Source organism: Culicoides brevitarsis, chromosome 3 (assembly GCF_036172545.1).
Source record: "Culicoides brevitarsis isolate CSIRO-B50_1 chromosome 3, AGI_CSIRO_Cbre_v1, whole genome shotgun sequence".
NCBI classification, from domain to species: Eukaryota; Metazoa; Arthropoda; class Insecta; order Diptera; family Ceratopogonidae; genus Culicoides; species Culicoides brevitarsis.
In genome coordinates this window covers 32,768,784-32,782,292 of record NC_087087.1, presented here as the reverse complement: position 1 = coordinate 32,782,292, position 13,509 = coordinate 32,768,784, and the positions used below count along the sequence as shown (strand labels likewise).

Below are 13,509 nucleotides of genomic sequence, written 5' to 3'. Positions count from 1 at the left end.
AAATTTAAAGAAAAAAATAATTTAAAATTAATTATTTAATTAATTTAAAATAAAATAAAATTTAAATTGAAAAAAAAAACAATTTAATGAAAATTATAATAATTAAAAAAAATAAAAGTAAATGATAATTTAAAAAAAAATAATTTAAATTAATTTAATAAAAAATCTAAAATTAAATAATTTTTTATTTAAATAAATTTAATAAAAAAAAAATCTGAAATGAAATTTAATGAATTTTTTATATTTTTAAAATGCAATAAGAAAAATCAAAATTTTATTTGTGAATTTTTATTTTTATTTATTTTCTCCATTTTGATTGAAACTATAATACTTTTGCAATAAATGACGATTTAATGAGATATGACGACAAACATTTCATACAATTTATATTATTTAGTTTCATTTTTTTTCTAATCGAGTACGTGTTTTTTTTTCGAAATTATATTAAATTTTTAAATATTATAGTTCGAATTAGAAGTTAATTAAATAAAATAAAAAGAGTTTTGTAAGTTGTACATTATTTTTTTTTCTTGTTTATACTTAAATATTGGTCTTGCACAAATGCCTCCTTCACACACACTCTGACTAAATTACGACGACGACGACGACGAAAACGACGAAAAAAAAAGCTACGACAGACACTCGAGCGCTCATAAACGTTTGAGAATTCGTTTTTTCTCTTTCATTAATTTTTCCTTCTTTTTATCCTGCACAATTTGGATCTTTTTACTCTTCGACGACGACGGTTGGTCATCGTCGGCATCGTCTGTGGCGGTTGTCGTCGCGGAATTCGTTGCGTTACTGCAATTTCCGCTGCCACAGGATTTCGGAGGTTGCGCATGGATTTCTGTGTAGATTCGAGCACGTTGTGAGTAGTCGTCGTAATGTTCGAGGAGAAGTTTTCCAGCTTCCTCATTAAGAGCGGATTCGGGATTAGGTACAATGAGAAGACATTTGATGGTCTAAAAAATTTTTAAAATAAATTTTTGATTTTTTTTGAGAAAAAAAGTGACTTACAAGTAAAATATGTTGAATTCCTAAATCAGACTTCCAATCTTTCTTTAAGGTATTGACGCAAATTTCGCCGTTGGGCGCGACATTCGGATGGAAAATTTTCGTGAGGAAGAATGCCTTTGGCGGATGCGACGGAAAATCCTTCGGGAGTGTCAGTTTGACACGAAATGCCCCGTTCGCGTATGGCGTTCCAGCGGGACCTTCAATTATTGCTTGGATATCTGTCACATCAGCATCGTTAATTACAACTTTGATTCCCTCCAAGGCGTTTGTCTGCAGACCTTGCAACTCTTTCACGACTTGCCTGATGATTTGCGGACTCAAATTTTCCACGTTGGACATTTGCTGCAAGCGAAAAACACAAAATTAGAGGAGAAAACTTGCGAAAGCGCCATGGGAAATTCGAGAAAAGTTTGTTGACGCTCAAAATTACGCACATAAATTCATCGTATGAGTCGTGCGAGCATCGATAGTCGATATGGGAAGGAAAAATTTGTACACAAACAAACTTACAGAATTCATTTTTTCCTATTTTTGCACACAAAATTCAATTATTCTAATGTCTTTTGCACTCTGCCACGCCAATTGCTCACTTCCAAAGCCAGATTTTTTGGTTTTCAGACGGGATTTTAGCAGATTTAATGAAATTGAACGACGAATGACAAGATTCCCAAGTAACTTCAAGTATCGTACAGAAATTGTCAAATACCAAATACTTGATCAATTTCAGTCGACTCAACTTCATTGAACGAAAAATCCGTTAAAAATAACTTTTTAAAAGGTTTCAGGATTTTTAAACCAGTTCGAGAAATTTCTTGAGCAGTAACATTAACAAAAAAAAAATATTAAAAATAAATATTTTTTCGATTTTTAGCTTAAAATTCATCAAAAATTGATTTCTAACAAAATTCTAATATTTAAGTTTTTAATTTTGGAAGCTCCAAATTTTTTTCGAAATTTTTGTCTCATTCAAAAAAAGTTAAAATTTCATAAAAAATAATTTTTTTAAAAATTTTTCACATTTTTTTTATATAATTTTTAAAAAAAATATTTTTTTAATCTGAACAAAGTAAAAAAAAAATAAAATTATATATAAAAATTATAAATTATTATTTAATTTTAATCTTTAAAATTTTTATTCAAAAAAAAAATATTTTTTTTTTCAAAAAATAACATGAAATTTATTTTTTTTTTATTTTTTTAATTTTTTTTTTAATAAAGCCAATATACTTTTTTTTTCTTTTTTTTTTTTTTTGAAAAAAAAAATCTTTTTTTTTTAAAATACAAAAGAAAATATTTGAAAGTTATTGTTAAAAATTTCATTTTTAGATGAAAAAGTATCTCAAAATTAAATTTTTTTTTTAAATAAAAATAATAAATAAATAAATAATAAAATAAATAAATAAAATAAATTTTAAATTATGTAATTTAATTTTAAAAAAATATGAAATTAAAATATTAAAAAAATTAAATTAATTTTAATTAAATAAAAAGAATAAAAATTAATTATTTTAATTAATATTTTAAATTAAATTTAATATTTCTTTTAATTAAAAAAAATCTAAAATAATTAAATTTTACCTTAAATCGTTGAAATTTCAACAGAAATGAATTTTAAAAAATTTATTAATATATTTTTTTTTAATATTTCTCATTTATTAGCACTTTCCTCAACTACCTACATTAAAAAACTCTCAACAACGGATGCTCAAAGAAATACCTCTTCGAGTCATAAAGTTGCTGGGCAATCCTCTTATGGTTCTTATCATGCGTCGTATACGCATTGTCAACAATTTGCTCCGTCAAAATCTTAATTTCGTCGAAAACTTCCATCGTAAATGTGTGTGCCAGCATTATCTCGTCATCGCAATATCTCACGCCGATGCAATAAGACCTCGAAGCTCTCGAAATGGTCGCCAGCACGGCATACAACAAAGTCGCGCATCTCGAAAGTCTCTCGATTTCCGTGTGTGCGAGCACAATTTCTTGCCCGTGTCGCGTCAAAGCCTCTTCCATCGCGATATTAACCCGTTTCATGGCGACTTCGAGCATTTCGCCAGCTGCCTTGAGCGACGGATGCAAATTATGATCAAAATGCATCGTAATTTTAATTCTGTCAAGGGGAGATCCGCTTTCGAAGAGACCTTTGAAGAAAGTTTTTTGCGGATGATCTGTTGGATTTCGATTTTCCGATACGACGTCCTGAAGATCTTGTGCCGCGTACTGAATCGCCTGCAATCCGAGATACATTTTGATCATGTCCATGGTGTCGCCTTGCGAGAGAAGTTGCAACGCGTCACGAGCGTTTTTTGCGGTAATTTCATCAGTTAACGTCGCTTTTTGACCAATTGTGTGGAAGGGAAGCGATGTCATGTCGATGAGACTTTGCATGGCGAATAATTTTGTTGCTGCGATTTCCAGATCGATGTCTTGAGACTCGTAAGCGTCAGCAAGTTGCGTTGTGAAGTAAATCATGCTGTCGAGAGCATATGCTTTGGCTGCCATTCGACCCAAACGAACACTTGTGATTTCCAAATCTCTGTTGAAAGGGAGAAAAAATTAAAAATTTGGTAAGTTTTTTTTTTCTTAAATTGATGAATTTATAAAAAAAATATTAAAATTTAAAAAAAAAAAAAAAAAAAAAAAAAAATCAGATTTTTTTTAAATTAAAAAATAATAATTAATTAAAAGTAATAAAAAAAATTAAATTTAATTTAAAAAAATATTTTTGAATTAAATTTAGTTGATTAAAATTTAATTAAATTTTTTAAATTTTTAATAAAATTTATTTTTTAATTTAATTTATATTAAAAAATAATAAAAAATAAAAGTAAAAAAATTAAATTTTTAATTTAAATAAAATTTAAAATTAATTTAAAAAATTAAATTTTAATTTTAATTAAATTGATTAAAATTTAATTCAATTTTTATTAAATTTTTAAAAATTTATTAAAGATTTTATTTTAATTTTTTAAAATTTATAAAATTTAATTAAAATTTTAAATTTAATTAATTTTGAACATTTTTAAGTAAATTTTAATTTATTTTTAAATTCAATTAAATTTTTAATTTAATTAAAAAATTTTTTTTAAAAATTAATATTTTTAAAAATTTTGAAATAATTTAATTAATTTTATTTTATTTTTTTTTTTAATTTAAATAAAAAATTAAATATGGAAAATTAATTAATTTTAAAATTACAGAATTTTGATTAAAAAAAATTTTGTTCGATATGTGATGAAAAATTAGATAAAAAAATAAAATCTTACTTTGGATATCCATTGGTAATCTTCGTTTCGATACAATATCTCGTAAAATGATTGATTGTTCGTTTCATCACTTGACTCGCCATCGTCGTTGCTTGCAACCGAATCATTTGAATCAATTTTTTCGCTACAACATCTACTTCATTTATATTTCCGATCACCCGATTCGCTCCAAGGGGCACTTTTCCGAAGGTAAGTGTACATTTTTCGACTTCTTCACATCCCAAAGTGTCAATTTTCTTTCCTCTTACTACTCCAGGATCATTCGCTTCGACCAAAAATGCCGAAACGCCCGGAATTTCCTTCTTTATGTGAATCCTCTTCATCGAACTGGCAACAACGAGGAACAAATTCGCCTTTTCGCCGTTAATAACAAAGTCCTTTTCGCCATTTAGCTCGAAATTGTTGTCATTTGTGAGTGTCGCGAGCGTATGGAAAGGACGATCTTCGCAAATTTCACGCTCAAAAACAGCAACTGTGCCGATTAATTCGCCATTTGCGAGTTTCGGGAGATATTTTGCTTTTTGTTCGTCAGATCCGAAATCAACAATGGCTTGAACTACCAATCGATGTTGGTTAAGAATTGAACTGGCAGCAAAATTGCAACTTTCCAACTCAGCTTCTAACGTTGTTTCGGTCAATTCGTATCCGTTTCCGTTGAATTCCTTGGGGATACTGTACCCCAAACAATCGCTGGACCGCAAATTACTGAGACAATTCTTTGGATCTGCAGTTTGTGACAAAAATTCCGCAGTTTTTTGTTGTCTTTCGGCAAAATACTTGTCGACATGCTCCTTTTTGATGACCTCCAAGTACGGGAAATATTTTTCATCGATGCGACCCAAGAACATTTCCTTAATGAGAGGCGGCAAAGCTGGTTGTTTCTTCACAATTCGTGCTTGCAAGTCAAATTTACGGAAATCTAGTTCCAATTTTTCATCTTTTTTCTCAACTTCGGCTTTTTCACTTGCTTGAGAGGCGAGACAACGTCGGAATATTGGATGACGAACACGATGGACCTTTTGGCAGTGACGCGAAATGTGTTTCAGCAAGAGACTCATCGTAAATTTCCTCCAAAAATGATGAAAAAAGTGCAAATTTGTCGGAAAAAAGTTGTGTTTTGATTGCGAAACGAAACGTGAGTTTGACAATTGTCAGCTGGAAATTCAAAAAAAAAGTTCGTTAATTTTTTGTTGAATTTTTCTAAATTTTTTAGCTATTTTTTTATATTTGCTCCCAAAATTAAAAAAAAATATAACAAATTGTTTTCAAAAATCTAAAAAATTTTTCTAAAAATTTTCTAATTTTTTTTTTATTTTTTGAATTTTTTTAAAAAAATTTTCAAAAATTAGCTTATTCAACTTTTGTTAATTTTTTTGATAAAATTTTAAATTATTTAAAGAAACTCTTAAATTTAAAAAAAATAAAAATAATTTTTTTTTAAGAAATTTTTAATTTTTTTTTTATCAAAAAAATATTTCACAATATTTGAAAAAATTATTTTAAAAAAATTTTAAATTTTTGTTTCCAAAATCTATAAATTTTTTTTTAAATTTTCTGTATTTTTAAAATTTTCTTAATTTTAAAAATTTTCTTAATTTTTTGTTATTTTCTTAATTTTTAACCAATGTCTCTAAAATAATATTTTTTCAAAAATAAAAATTGTTCAAAAAGCTAAAAAAAATTATTAAGAATTTTTGAAATTTTTTTTTGAGAAAATTTTAATTTTTGTATAATTTTAAACAATTTTTAAATTTCTTTAAAATAGTGTTCAAATTTTTAAACAAAACTTTTTAAAAGTTTTAAATTTTTCAGAAAATTTTGATTTTTTTTTAAGAATTTTTCGTATAGTTTATTGATTTGTTTTTTCAGATTTACAAAAAAATTTAAATTTTTCAATTTTTTAAGAATTTTTTATACTTATTTTGAGCTTTTTGAGCAAAATTTTATTTTATTTATTTATTTTTTTTTTTCGTTTTAGAGACATGGGTAAAAATTAAGAAAATTAAAAAAAAATCAGAAAATTTTTTATAAATTTTTGAAAAAAAATTTGTTATTTTTTATTTAATTTTGGGGACAAATATAAAAAATTTTGAAATTTTTGAAAATAATTTTTTCAAATATTTGAATATTGTAAAATATTTTTTTAATGAAAAATGAAAATGATGAAACGAAAATTGTCAATGTCAGCTGGAAGAATTTAAAAAAAAAGTTCGTTAAAAATTTTGTTCATTTTTCGAAATTTTTAAGTTAAACAATGATAAGCTTATCAAAACTCTTGACAAATAAACAAGTTACGTGAACTTTTTGATAAGCAAAGCGATACAAAATTATTATTTCTACAATTTATTGGTATCTATGTGACAAAAAAAGAATAAAATAAATGCAAACTGTTTACAGTTTGTGACCAGCTTCACGTAGAACGAATTCAACTAAGGTCCGCAATGGGCGCCCAGACATGCCTTTCCCTGTATACGGTTGATCCGTGCAATTTCCCATGACGCCAGCGATATCGCAATGCATCCATTTGGTGTCTTTCTTCACGAATTCTCGCAAAAAGGCGGCGGCGGTGCACGAACCTGCCCCAATTACGCCTTTTCCGATGTTGTTGATGTCGTAGCCCTCGTAATCCGTCATTTGTTTCGCGTAATGTTTGAACAGCGGCATGCGCCAGACACGATCTCCCGTGTTCATTCCAGCATCATGAATGGCATTCCATAGGTTATTGTCGTTTGTGAAGACTCCAGAGACGCAATCGCCCAATGCACTGAAATATTTTTAATTTTTTTAACAAAAAAATCGATTTTTCGTGGGAAAAATGACTTACATGCGAATCGCTCCGGTCAAAGTCGCGACATCAACGATGTATTTCGGGTTAAAAGTCTCCGCATAGCACAAAGCATCGCACAAAATCAATCGTCCTTCGGCATCGGTGTTGTCAACGACAATAGTTTTGCCATTCATAGCAGTTACCAAGTCGCCTGGTTTCGTAGCTGCTCCTCCTGGCATGTTTTCGCACAATGGAATCAACGTTTTGACATTAACTTTCGCTCCCAAACGGGCCAAAGCGATTGTTGTGCAAGCCACATTTGCGGCGCCGCCCATATCGGCTCGCATATCATCCATTTTTGCCGATGGTTTTAAGCTGATACCGCCCGTGTCGAAGGTTACGCCTTTTCCAACTAAGCAAATGACGTCTTTGGAAGCCGAATCTCCCATATAAGTCAACTCGAGGAACTTGGCAGGCTCCTTTGATCCTCGTGTAACACTCAAAAACGAGCCCATTTTCATCTCTTCGGCCCATTTTTCGTCATGTGCTGTCACATCGACCTTCAAACCGGCACATTTCTCCCGGACTTTGTCACAAAAAACGCTCGGAGTCATCAGATTCGCCGGAGTTTCGGACAAAATTCGACAAAAATTTTGCGTTTCAGCGAGAATTGCGCCGCGATTCCATGCCTCGACCTGTTCGGAGTTTTCTAAAAGTTTCACCGGAGGGATTTTCTTTTGTTTTTCTGCGTTGCGGAACAGCTGAAATTTATAAGAGCCCAAAAAGGCACCTTCCGCTGCTGTTTGCCCGTCTTCCATGTCATCGACGACAATTTCATCTACCTTGAAGTCGATTAGCTGACGAACGCCAGCTGCTGTCGCATTTCGGATGTTCTCCTTGTGTTGATCAATTTCCTCATTCACGTCGGCTTTTTCCTCAGGATTTCCCAAACCAGCAACTGCGACGACAGGAAATTTCTCGGAAACATTCCAAAAAACACGAACGCTTCCCGCATCAAGAGGTCCGAGAATTTTTATCTGGTCCGCGAGTTTGTTGCCCGTTTTCTCCTTGTTGAAGGCATCGGCGAGTTTGCTTAACCTCAGTTGCTTGTCGGGCGTTTGGAAGGCACCCAAGACTAAGCCAGCTTTTTGCGATGATGACGACGACATGTTACGTTGAAAATTGCGTTGCAACTGAACAATGTTCGTTAAAATTCTCTGCCTGACAAAGAAAAATCCCATAATCAGTAGTAATAAATGAAAAATATGTGTGTTATTGTGTGACACTGTGCCTACAGTGTATTGTACTACTGCAAAGTTCCCCTTTACATTTCGTCGTGCGACGATATCGCGTTCACAAAATGTTGAGAATGGCACTAATTGAATTAGCGATTGTTGTCGTTTGAAGGTCCTGAGTGGAAGATTTTTCTCGAAAATTCGTAAAATTTACTTTTTTATGGAAAAATTTTCTAAAAACTTTTTTAAAAAATTAATTTTTAGAGAAATTATTCACAAATTTTGAATTTTTCTTAAAATTTTTGTAAAAAATTGTGATTTTTTTTAATTTTTTACAAATTGTTATTTTTTCTGATATAAAATTTAAAATTATTTGTAGAAGTTCACAACAAATTATTTTTTTTTTGAAAAGTTCTTAATTTTTGAGAAATTCTTAACAAATTTTTTATTGTTTTTTGAGAAAGTTTTACCAAATTTTTAATTTTTTTAAAAATTTTAAACAAATTTTTAGTTTCCAATTTTTTTGATATAAAATTTAAATTTTTAAAAGAAAATTTTTTATTTTTTTGAGAAATTTTAATATTTTTGAAGAAATTCTAATCAAATTTTATAATTTTATTTTTAGAAATTCTTTATGAATTTTGAATTCATGAAAAAATTCTTAATTTAATTTTCATTTTTTGATATTAAATTTTAAAATAAATTCTAAAAAAATTAGAATTTATAATTTTTTTTTTTTTTTTTTAAAAAATCATACCGAATTTTAAATTTTTCTCAAATTTTTAATTTCTTTAAAAAAGTTTTGTTTAGAAAATTTTAAATTTTTCAAAAAAAAAATTTTTTTAATTTTTTTAGAAAATTTTTTAAAATTTCAAAATTTTCATAAAAAAAATTATTTTCGAATATTTTGAAATTTTTCGTAAAAATTTTTATATTTTTTACAGCTTTATGAACAAAATTTTAAACTTAAAAAAGATTTTTTATTTAAGAGACATTGGTTAAACATTTAAAAATTTTTAGAAAAATTTAGAAAATTTTTAGTAAATTCAAAAAGTTTTAGTAAAATCTCATGAAATTTAACTTTTTTGAAAACAATTCGTTATTTTTTTGACTTTTGAGAGCAAATATAAAAAACTTAAAATTTTTGTAAAATAATTTTTTTAAATTTTTGAATATTGTGAAATATTTTTTAAATTATTTGTTAAAAGTTTTGAAATTAAAATAAAAAATTATGAATTTAAAAAAAATGTTTAAAATTTTTGAATTTTAAGGTCATATTAGTTATAAACTTTGAATTTTTCTAAAAGAATTTTAACTTTTTTCATAAAAAAATCATTAAGAATTTCAACTTCTTAAAAACATTGAAATTGATGAAACAGGAGAAATTGAGTAAAAAAAATCAACTGCATGACAAATAAATGAAATATCACATGGAGAAACTTTGCGCCACAAAGAATCAAATTTCAAGCTCAAATTCGAACGAGTGACTCAGAAAGTGAAAAAGATGACTAAAGAACAGAAAAGAAACAAAAAATACTTAAAGGGGGTGTTTTCGCAGACTTTATTGGGAATCAATTGTGTTTCAATCTTAATCCTTTCTATATATTCAGTTTATTGATGTAGGTAAATTGTTGCTGTTCGGAAGACAATTGGGAGGAATGCATTCCGGCAGCAACAAAAATATTAGTTGAAATACAATTAGATGATCGTACAGACATTCGTTTCTTATAACAATATTTTTTATGATAAATTTTCAAAGAGTTTTCCGTTTTTTAAGCGTTTTTCGGGCGACTTTATCCTTCTTCGTGCGATTATTAGAGATTTTTTTTGCTACATTTGATGTTTTTTTTTAATTTACGAGTGCGGCAGTTAGTATCTAGTGTGGGTTTTTAGTTGGCTTCCTTGGCCAAGCGTTCAGCCTTCTCGACAACCTCGTTGATGGGACCAACCATGTAGAATGCAACTTCGGGCAAGTGATCGTAGTCGCCAGCCAAGATCTTGGTGAAGCCCTTGATGGTCTCATCCAAAGGTACCAATTTGCCGGGATGGCCTGTGAAGACTTCGGCAACTTGGAAGGGTTGCGACAAGAAACGTTGGATCTTGCGAGCACGGGCGACGGTCAATTTGTCCTCTTCAGACAACTCATCCATACCCAAGATGGCGATGATATCTTGCAACGATTTGTAATCTTGCAAAATCTTTTGCACGCCACGAGCGATGTTGTAATGCTCGTCACCGATGATGTTGGGGTCCATGATACGTGAGGTCGAATCGAGGGGATCGACAGCGGGGTAGATACCCAATTCGGCAATAGCACGAGACAATACAGTGGTAGCGTCCAAGTGAGCGAATGTTGTAGCGGGAGCAGGATCAGTCAAATCGTCAGCTGGCACATAAATGGCCTGTACTGAGGTAATTGAACCCTTCTTTGTTGTGGTAATACGTTCCTGCATAGTACCTGAGAAGCAGAAATTTGAAAGTTTTTTTTAATTATTTTTGAAATTTAACTTGAAAATTTTATCATATGACCCATTTTCGAATCCAAAATTCATTTTTTTGGGCGAAAAAAGTTCAAAAAATGCCCGATATAATTATTTTTTTTAATATTTATAAAAATTTTCATTAAAAATAAAAAAAAAAATATTCAAAAATTTTTTAAAAATTCATTATTGTTGAAAATTTACTTTAATTTTATTTTTTTTATTTTAATAAATTATTTTAATATTTTTCTCATTAAATTTTTATAGAAAATCATGCATTGAATTAATATTTTTTTATTTTAACGAAAATTTTAAAGAAAGTTTATTTATTTTATTTTATTTTTAATTTTTTTTCATAATTTTTTGTTTCAAATGAATAAAAAAAATTAAAGCAAATTTTGACAAATTGAATTTAATTAATTTTGACAAGATTTTTAAGATTTTTTTTTATTTTAAAATTTAAATTAGATTTCAAGTGAAAAATAAAAAAAATATTTGAAAATTAAATATTTTGCAAAAAAAAATTTGGAGGAAATTTTTAAAAAAATTCTTAAAATCAAATTTTGATAAAAATGTATTTTTTTTTCAATAAATTTTTTTTTACATTTTTAAATTTGTTTAAATATTATTTTTTTTTAAATATTTTTTTTTATTTTTTAAAATTTTTTTTTTTTAATATTTTTTTTTATTAATTTTTTTTTAATTTTTTTTTTAATTTTTTTTTAATTTTTATCAAATTTTTTATTAATTTTTTTTTATATATTTTCATTAATTTTTTTTACAATTTTTTATTAATTTTTTTTTTTTAAATTTTTTTTTTACTTTAAAATGGGTCAATGAATAAAAGATTTGAAAATTAAAGCAAATTGAATTCTTACCCATGTCAGTAGCCAAAGTTGGTTGGTAACCGACAGCAGATGGAATACGACCCAACAAGGCAGATACTTCAGAACCGGCTTGAGTGAAACGGAAAATGTTGTCAATGAAGAGCAACACATCTTGTCCTTCTTGATCACGGAAATATTCGGCGACAGTTAAACCAGTCAAAGCGACACGAGCACCTTTTTCGAAAAAATTAAAATTTTTAAAGATTTTTTTTTTTAATTTTAGAAAAAAGAAAACTTACGAGCGCCTGGAGGTTCATTCATTTGACCGTAGACAAGAGCTACCTTGGATGTTTTGTCCTTCAAGGAGATGACACCGGACTCAATCATTTCATTGTACAAATCGTTACCTTCACGCGTACGTTCGCCGACACCCGCAAACACGGAATAACCACCATGAGCCTTGGCAACGTTGTTAATAAGCTCCATAATCAAGACAGTTTTGCCGACACCGGCACCGCCGAACAATCCAATTTTGCCACCCTTTACGTAGGGAGCCAACAAATCGACGACCTTGATACCTGTGACGAGAATTTCCTGCTCGACAGACATCTCAACGAATTCGGGAGCTTCGGCGTGAATGGGAGCGGATTTTGTGGTTTCGATGGGACCACGTTCGTCAATTGGTTCGCCGATGACATTCATGATGCGACCCAAAGTTTCGGCGCCGACCGGGATACGGATGGGATATCCGGTATCCAAGACTTTTTGTCCGCGCACAAGACCTTCGGTACCGTCCATGGCGATGGTGCGGACGGTGCTTTCTCCCAAATGTTGGGCAACTTCCAACACCAAGCGCTGTTGACGCCCTTGAACTTCCAAGGCGTTCAAAATTGGGGGCAAATCCTCGTCGAATTGGACATCGACAACGGCACCGATTACAGCAACGACCTATTTTCGCGTGAAAAACGTGATTTTTTTGCCGAACAAACACACGAAAAATCCACGGAGCGATACTTACCTTGCCTTGGGATGCGCCAGCGGCTTTAGCTGCTGCCTTTGCTGCATATTGACGGTCTGTGGAAAAAGGAAAAACGAAAATAGCAATAATTACATAACCAATCTTACATGCATTTACGCTCTTAGCTGACGTAACGGCAATTGTCGCGGGATTTTCTGAGATTTTTTCGCAAAAAATTTGAAAAAATTCTAAAAATCTTTCGTTTCAGGAGTTATCAATTAATGACCATCGAAAATGGTGATGATAAAAAAGAACGAAAGACAAGATGTCGGTCGGATATTTTTTTCCGTATACTCTACGGGCATGGGTGTGCTTTCTGTAGTCAATGTATGCGACGAGTTTTTCGCTAAAAATTATGTAACAGAATGTTCCAAAGCAGAGTTTCGTCCGAAAATTCACTTTTTCGCATCCTTTCACGCGATTTGAGGGCAAATTCTTGAAGAAATATCGCGTATTACTGCGAGAACGGGGACTTTTCCATGGAGGTTACATAACACGCAACCACGGCGAGGCACAATTTCGGGATTTGGCAACTTTTTAGCTCTAAAACTAACATAATTCCCGTAAAAATACTTACTTGCAGTGGTGAAGAAGGATAAAATCTTCTTGTCCGCCTTGGTAGCGGCTCTCACCGCGGTATTTAACGCGGAAAACATCTTTTTCAACTAATACTCGAAGCGACGATGAAGGCGAATGTGAAGATATTGCTCGAATCCCTGCGTTTTCATCCGAAAATCACTTTCAGCCGACTCACCGAAAAATGATTTGCGGATCCGAGGAATACGGTACTGTATTTTTTTGAATGAAAACCACAAAAACAACCCACAGGTATGAAATTTTTTGTTGAAAATTTAAATTTTTTTGATTAAATTTGATGATTTTTGATCTAAAAATTAAAA

The 13,509-nt window shown here is 30.0% G+C and overlaps 4 protein-coding genes across 4 annotated transcripts; all 4 read right to left on the bottom strand.

Annotated features, from left to right (window-relative positions):
• Nucleotides 1–287: 287 nt before the first annotated feature.
• LOC134834230 (ubiquitin-conjugating enzyme E2 S) lies at nucleotides 288–1,708 on the bottom strand. The gene is made up of 3 exons (XM_063848815.1): nucleotides 1,528–1,708; nucleotides 1,018–1,359; nucleotides 288–962 (listed from the first exon to the last, which is right to left on the bottom strand). The coding sequence occupies exons 1-3, from the start codon at nucleotides 1,534–1,536 to the stop codon at nucleotides 651–653; spliced, it is 663 nt and encodes a 220-aa protein (XP_063704885.1). The 5' UTR covers nucleotides 1,537–1,708; the 3' UTR covers nucleotides 288–650.
• A 927-nt stretch (nucleotides 1,709–2,635) lies between these two features.
• Nucleotides 2,636–5,406, bottom strand: LOC134835145 (complex I assembly factor ACAD9, mitochondrial). Its single transcript, XM_063850015.1, has 2 exons — nucleotides 4,284–5,406; nucleotides 2,636–3,553 (listed from the first exon to the last, which is right to left on the bottom strand). The coding sequence occupies exons 1-2, from the start codon at nucleotides 5,339–5,341 to the stop codon at nucleotides 2,698–2,700; spliced, it is 1,914 nt and encodes a 637-aa protein (XP_063706085.1). The 5' UTR covers nucleotides 5,342–5,406; the 3' UTR covers nucleotides 2,636–2,697.
• Nucleotides 5,407–6,610: 1,204 nt separating this feature from the next.
• On the bottom strand, nucleotides 6,611–8,367 carry LOC134835738 (cytosol aminopeptidase-like). Its single transcript, XM_063850680.1, has 2 exons — nucleotides 7,108–8,367; nucleotides 6,611–7,047 (listed from the first exon to the last, which is right to left on the bottom strand). Exons 1-2 carry the CDS (start codon nucleotides 8,289–8,291, stop codon nucleotides 6,675–6,677), a joined length of 1,557 nt encoding a protein of 518 aa, XP_063706750.1. The 5' UTR covers nucleotides 8,292–8,367; the 3' UTR covers nucleotides 6,611–6,674.
• A 1,455-nt stretch (nucleotides 8,368–9,822) lies between these two features.
• On the bottom strand, nucleotides 9,823–13,328 carry LOC134835126 (ATP synthase subunit beta, mitochondrial). The gene is made up of 5 exons (XM_063849994.1): nucleotides 13,188–13,328; nucleotides 12,611–12,666; nucleotides 11,892–12,540; nucleotides 11,644–11,826; nucleotides 9,823–10,743 (listed from the first exon to the last, which is right to left on the bottom strand). The coding sequence occupies exons 1-5, from the start codon at nucleotides 13,264–13,266 to the stop codon at nucleotides 10,175–10,177; spliced, it is 1,536 nt and encodes a 511-aa protein (XP_063706064.1). The 5' UTR covers nucleotides 13,267–13,328; the 3' UTR covers nucleotides 9,823–10,174.
• Between the last annotated feature and the right edge of the window lie 181 nt (nucleotides 13,329–13,509).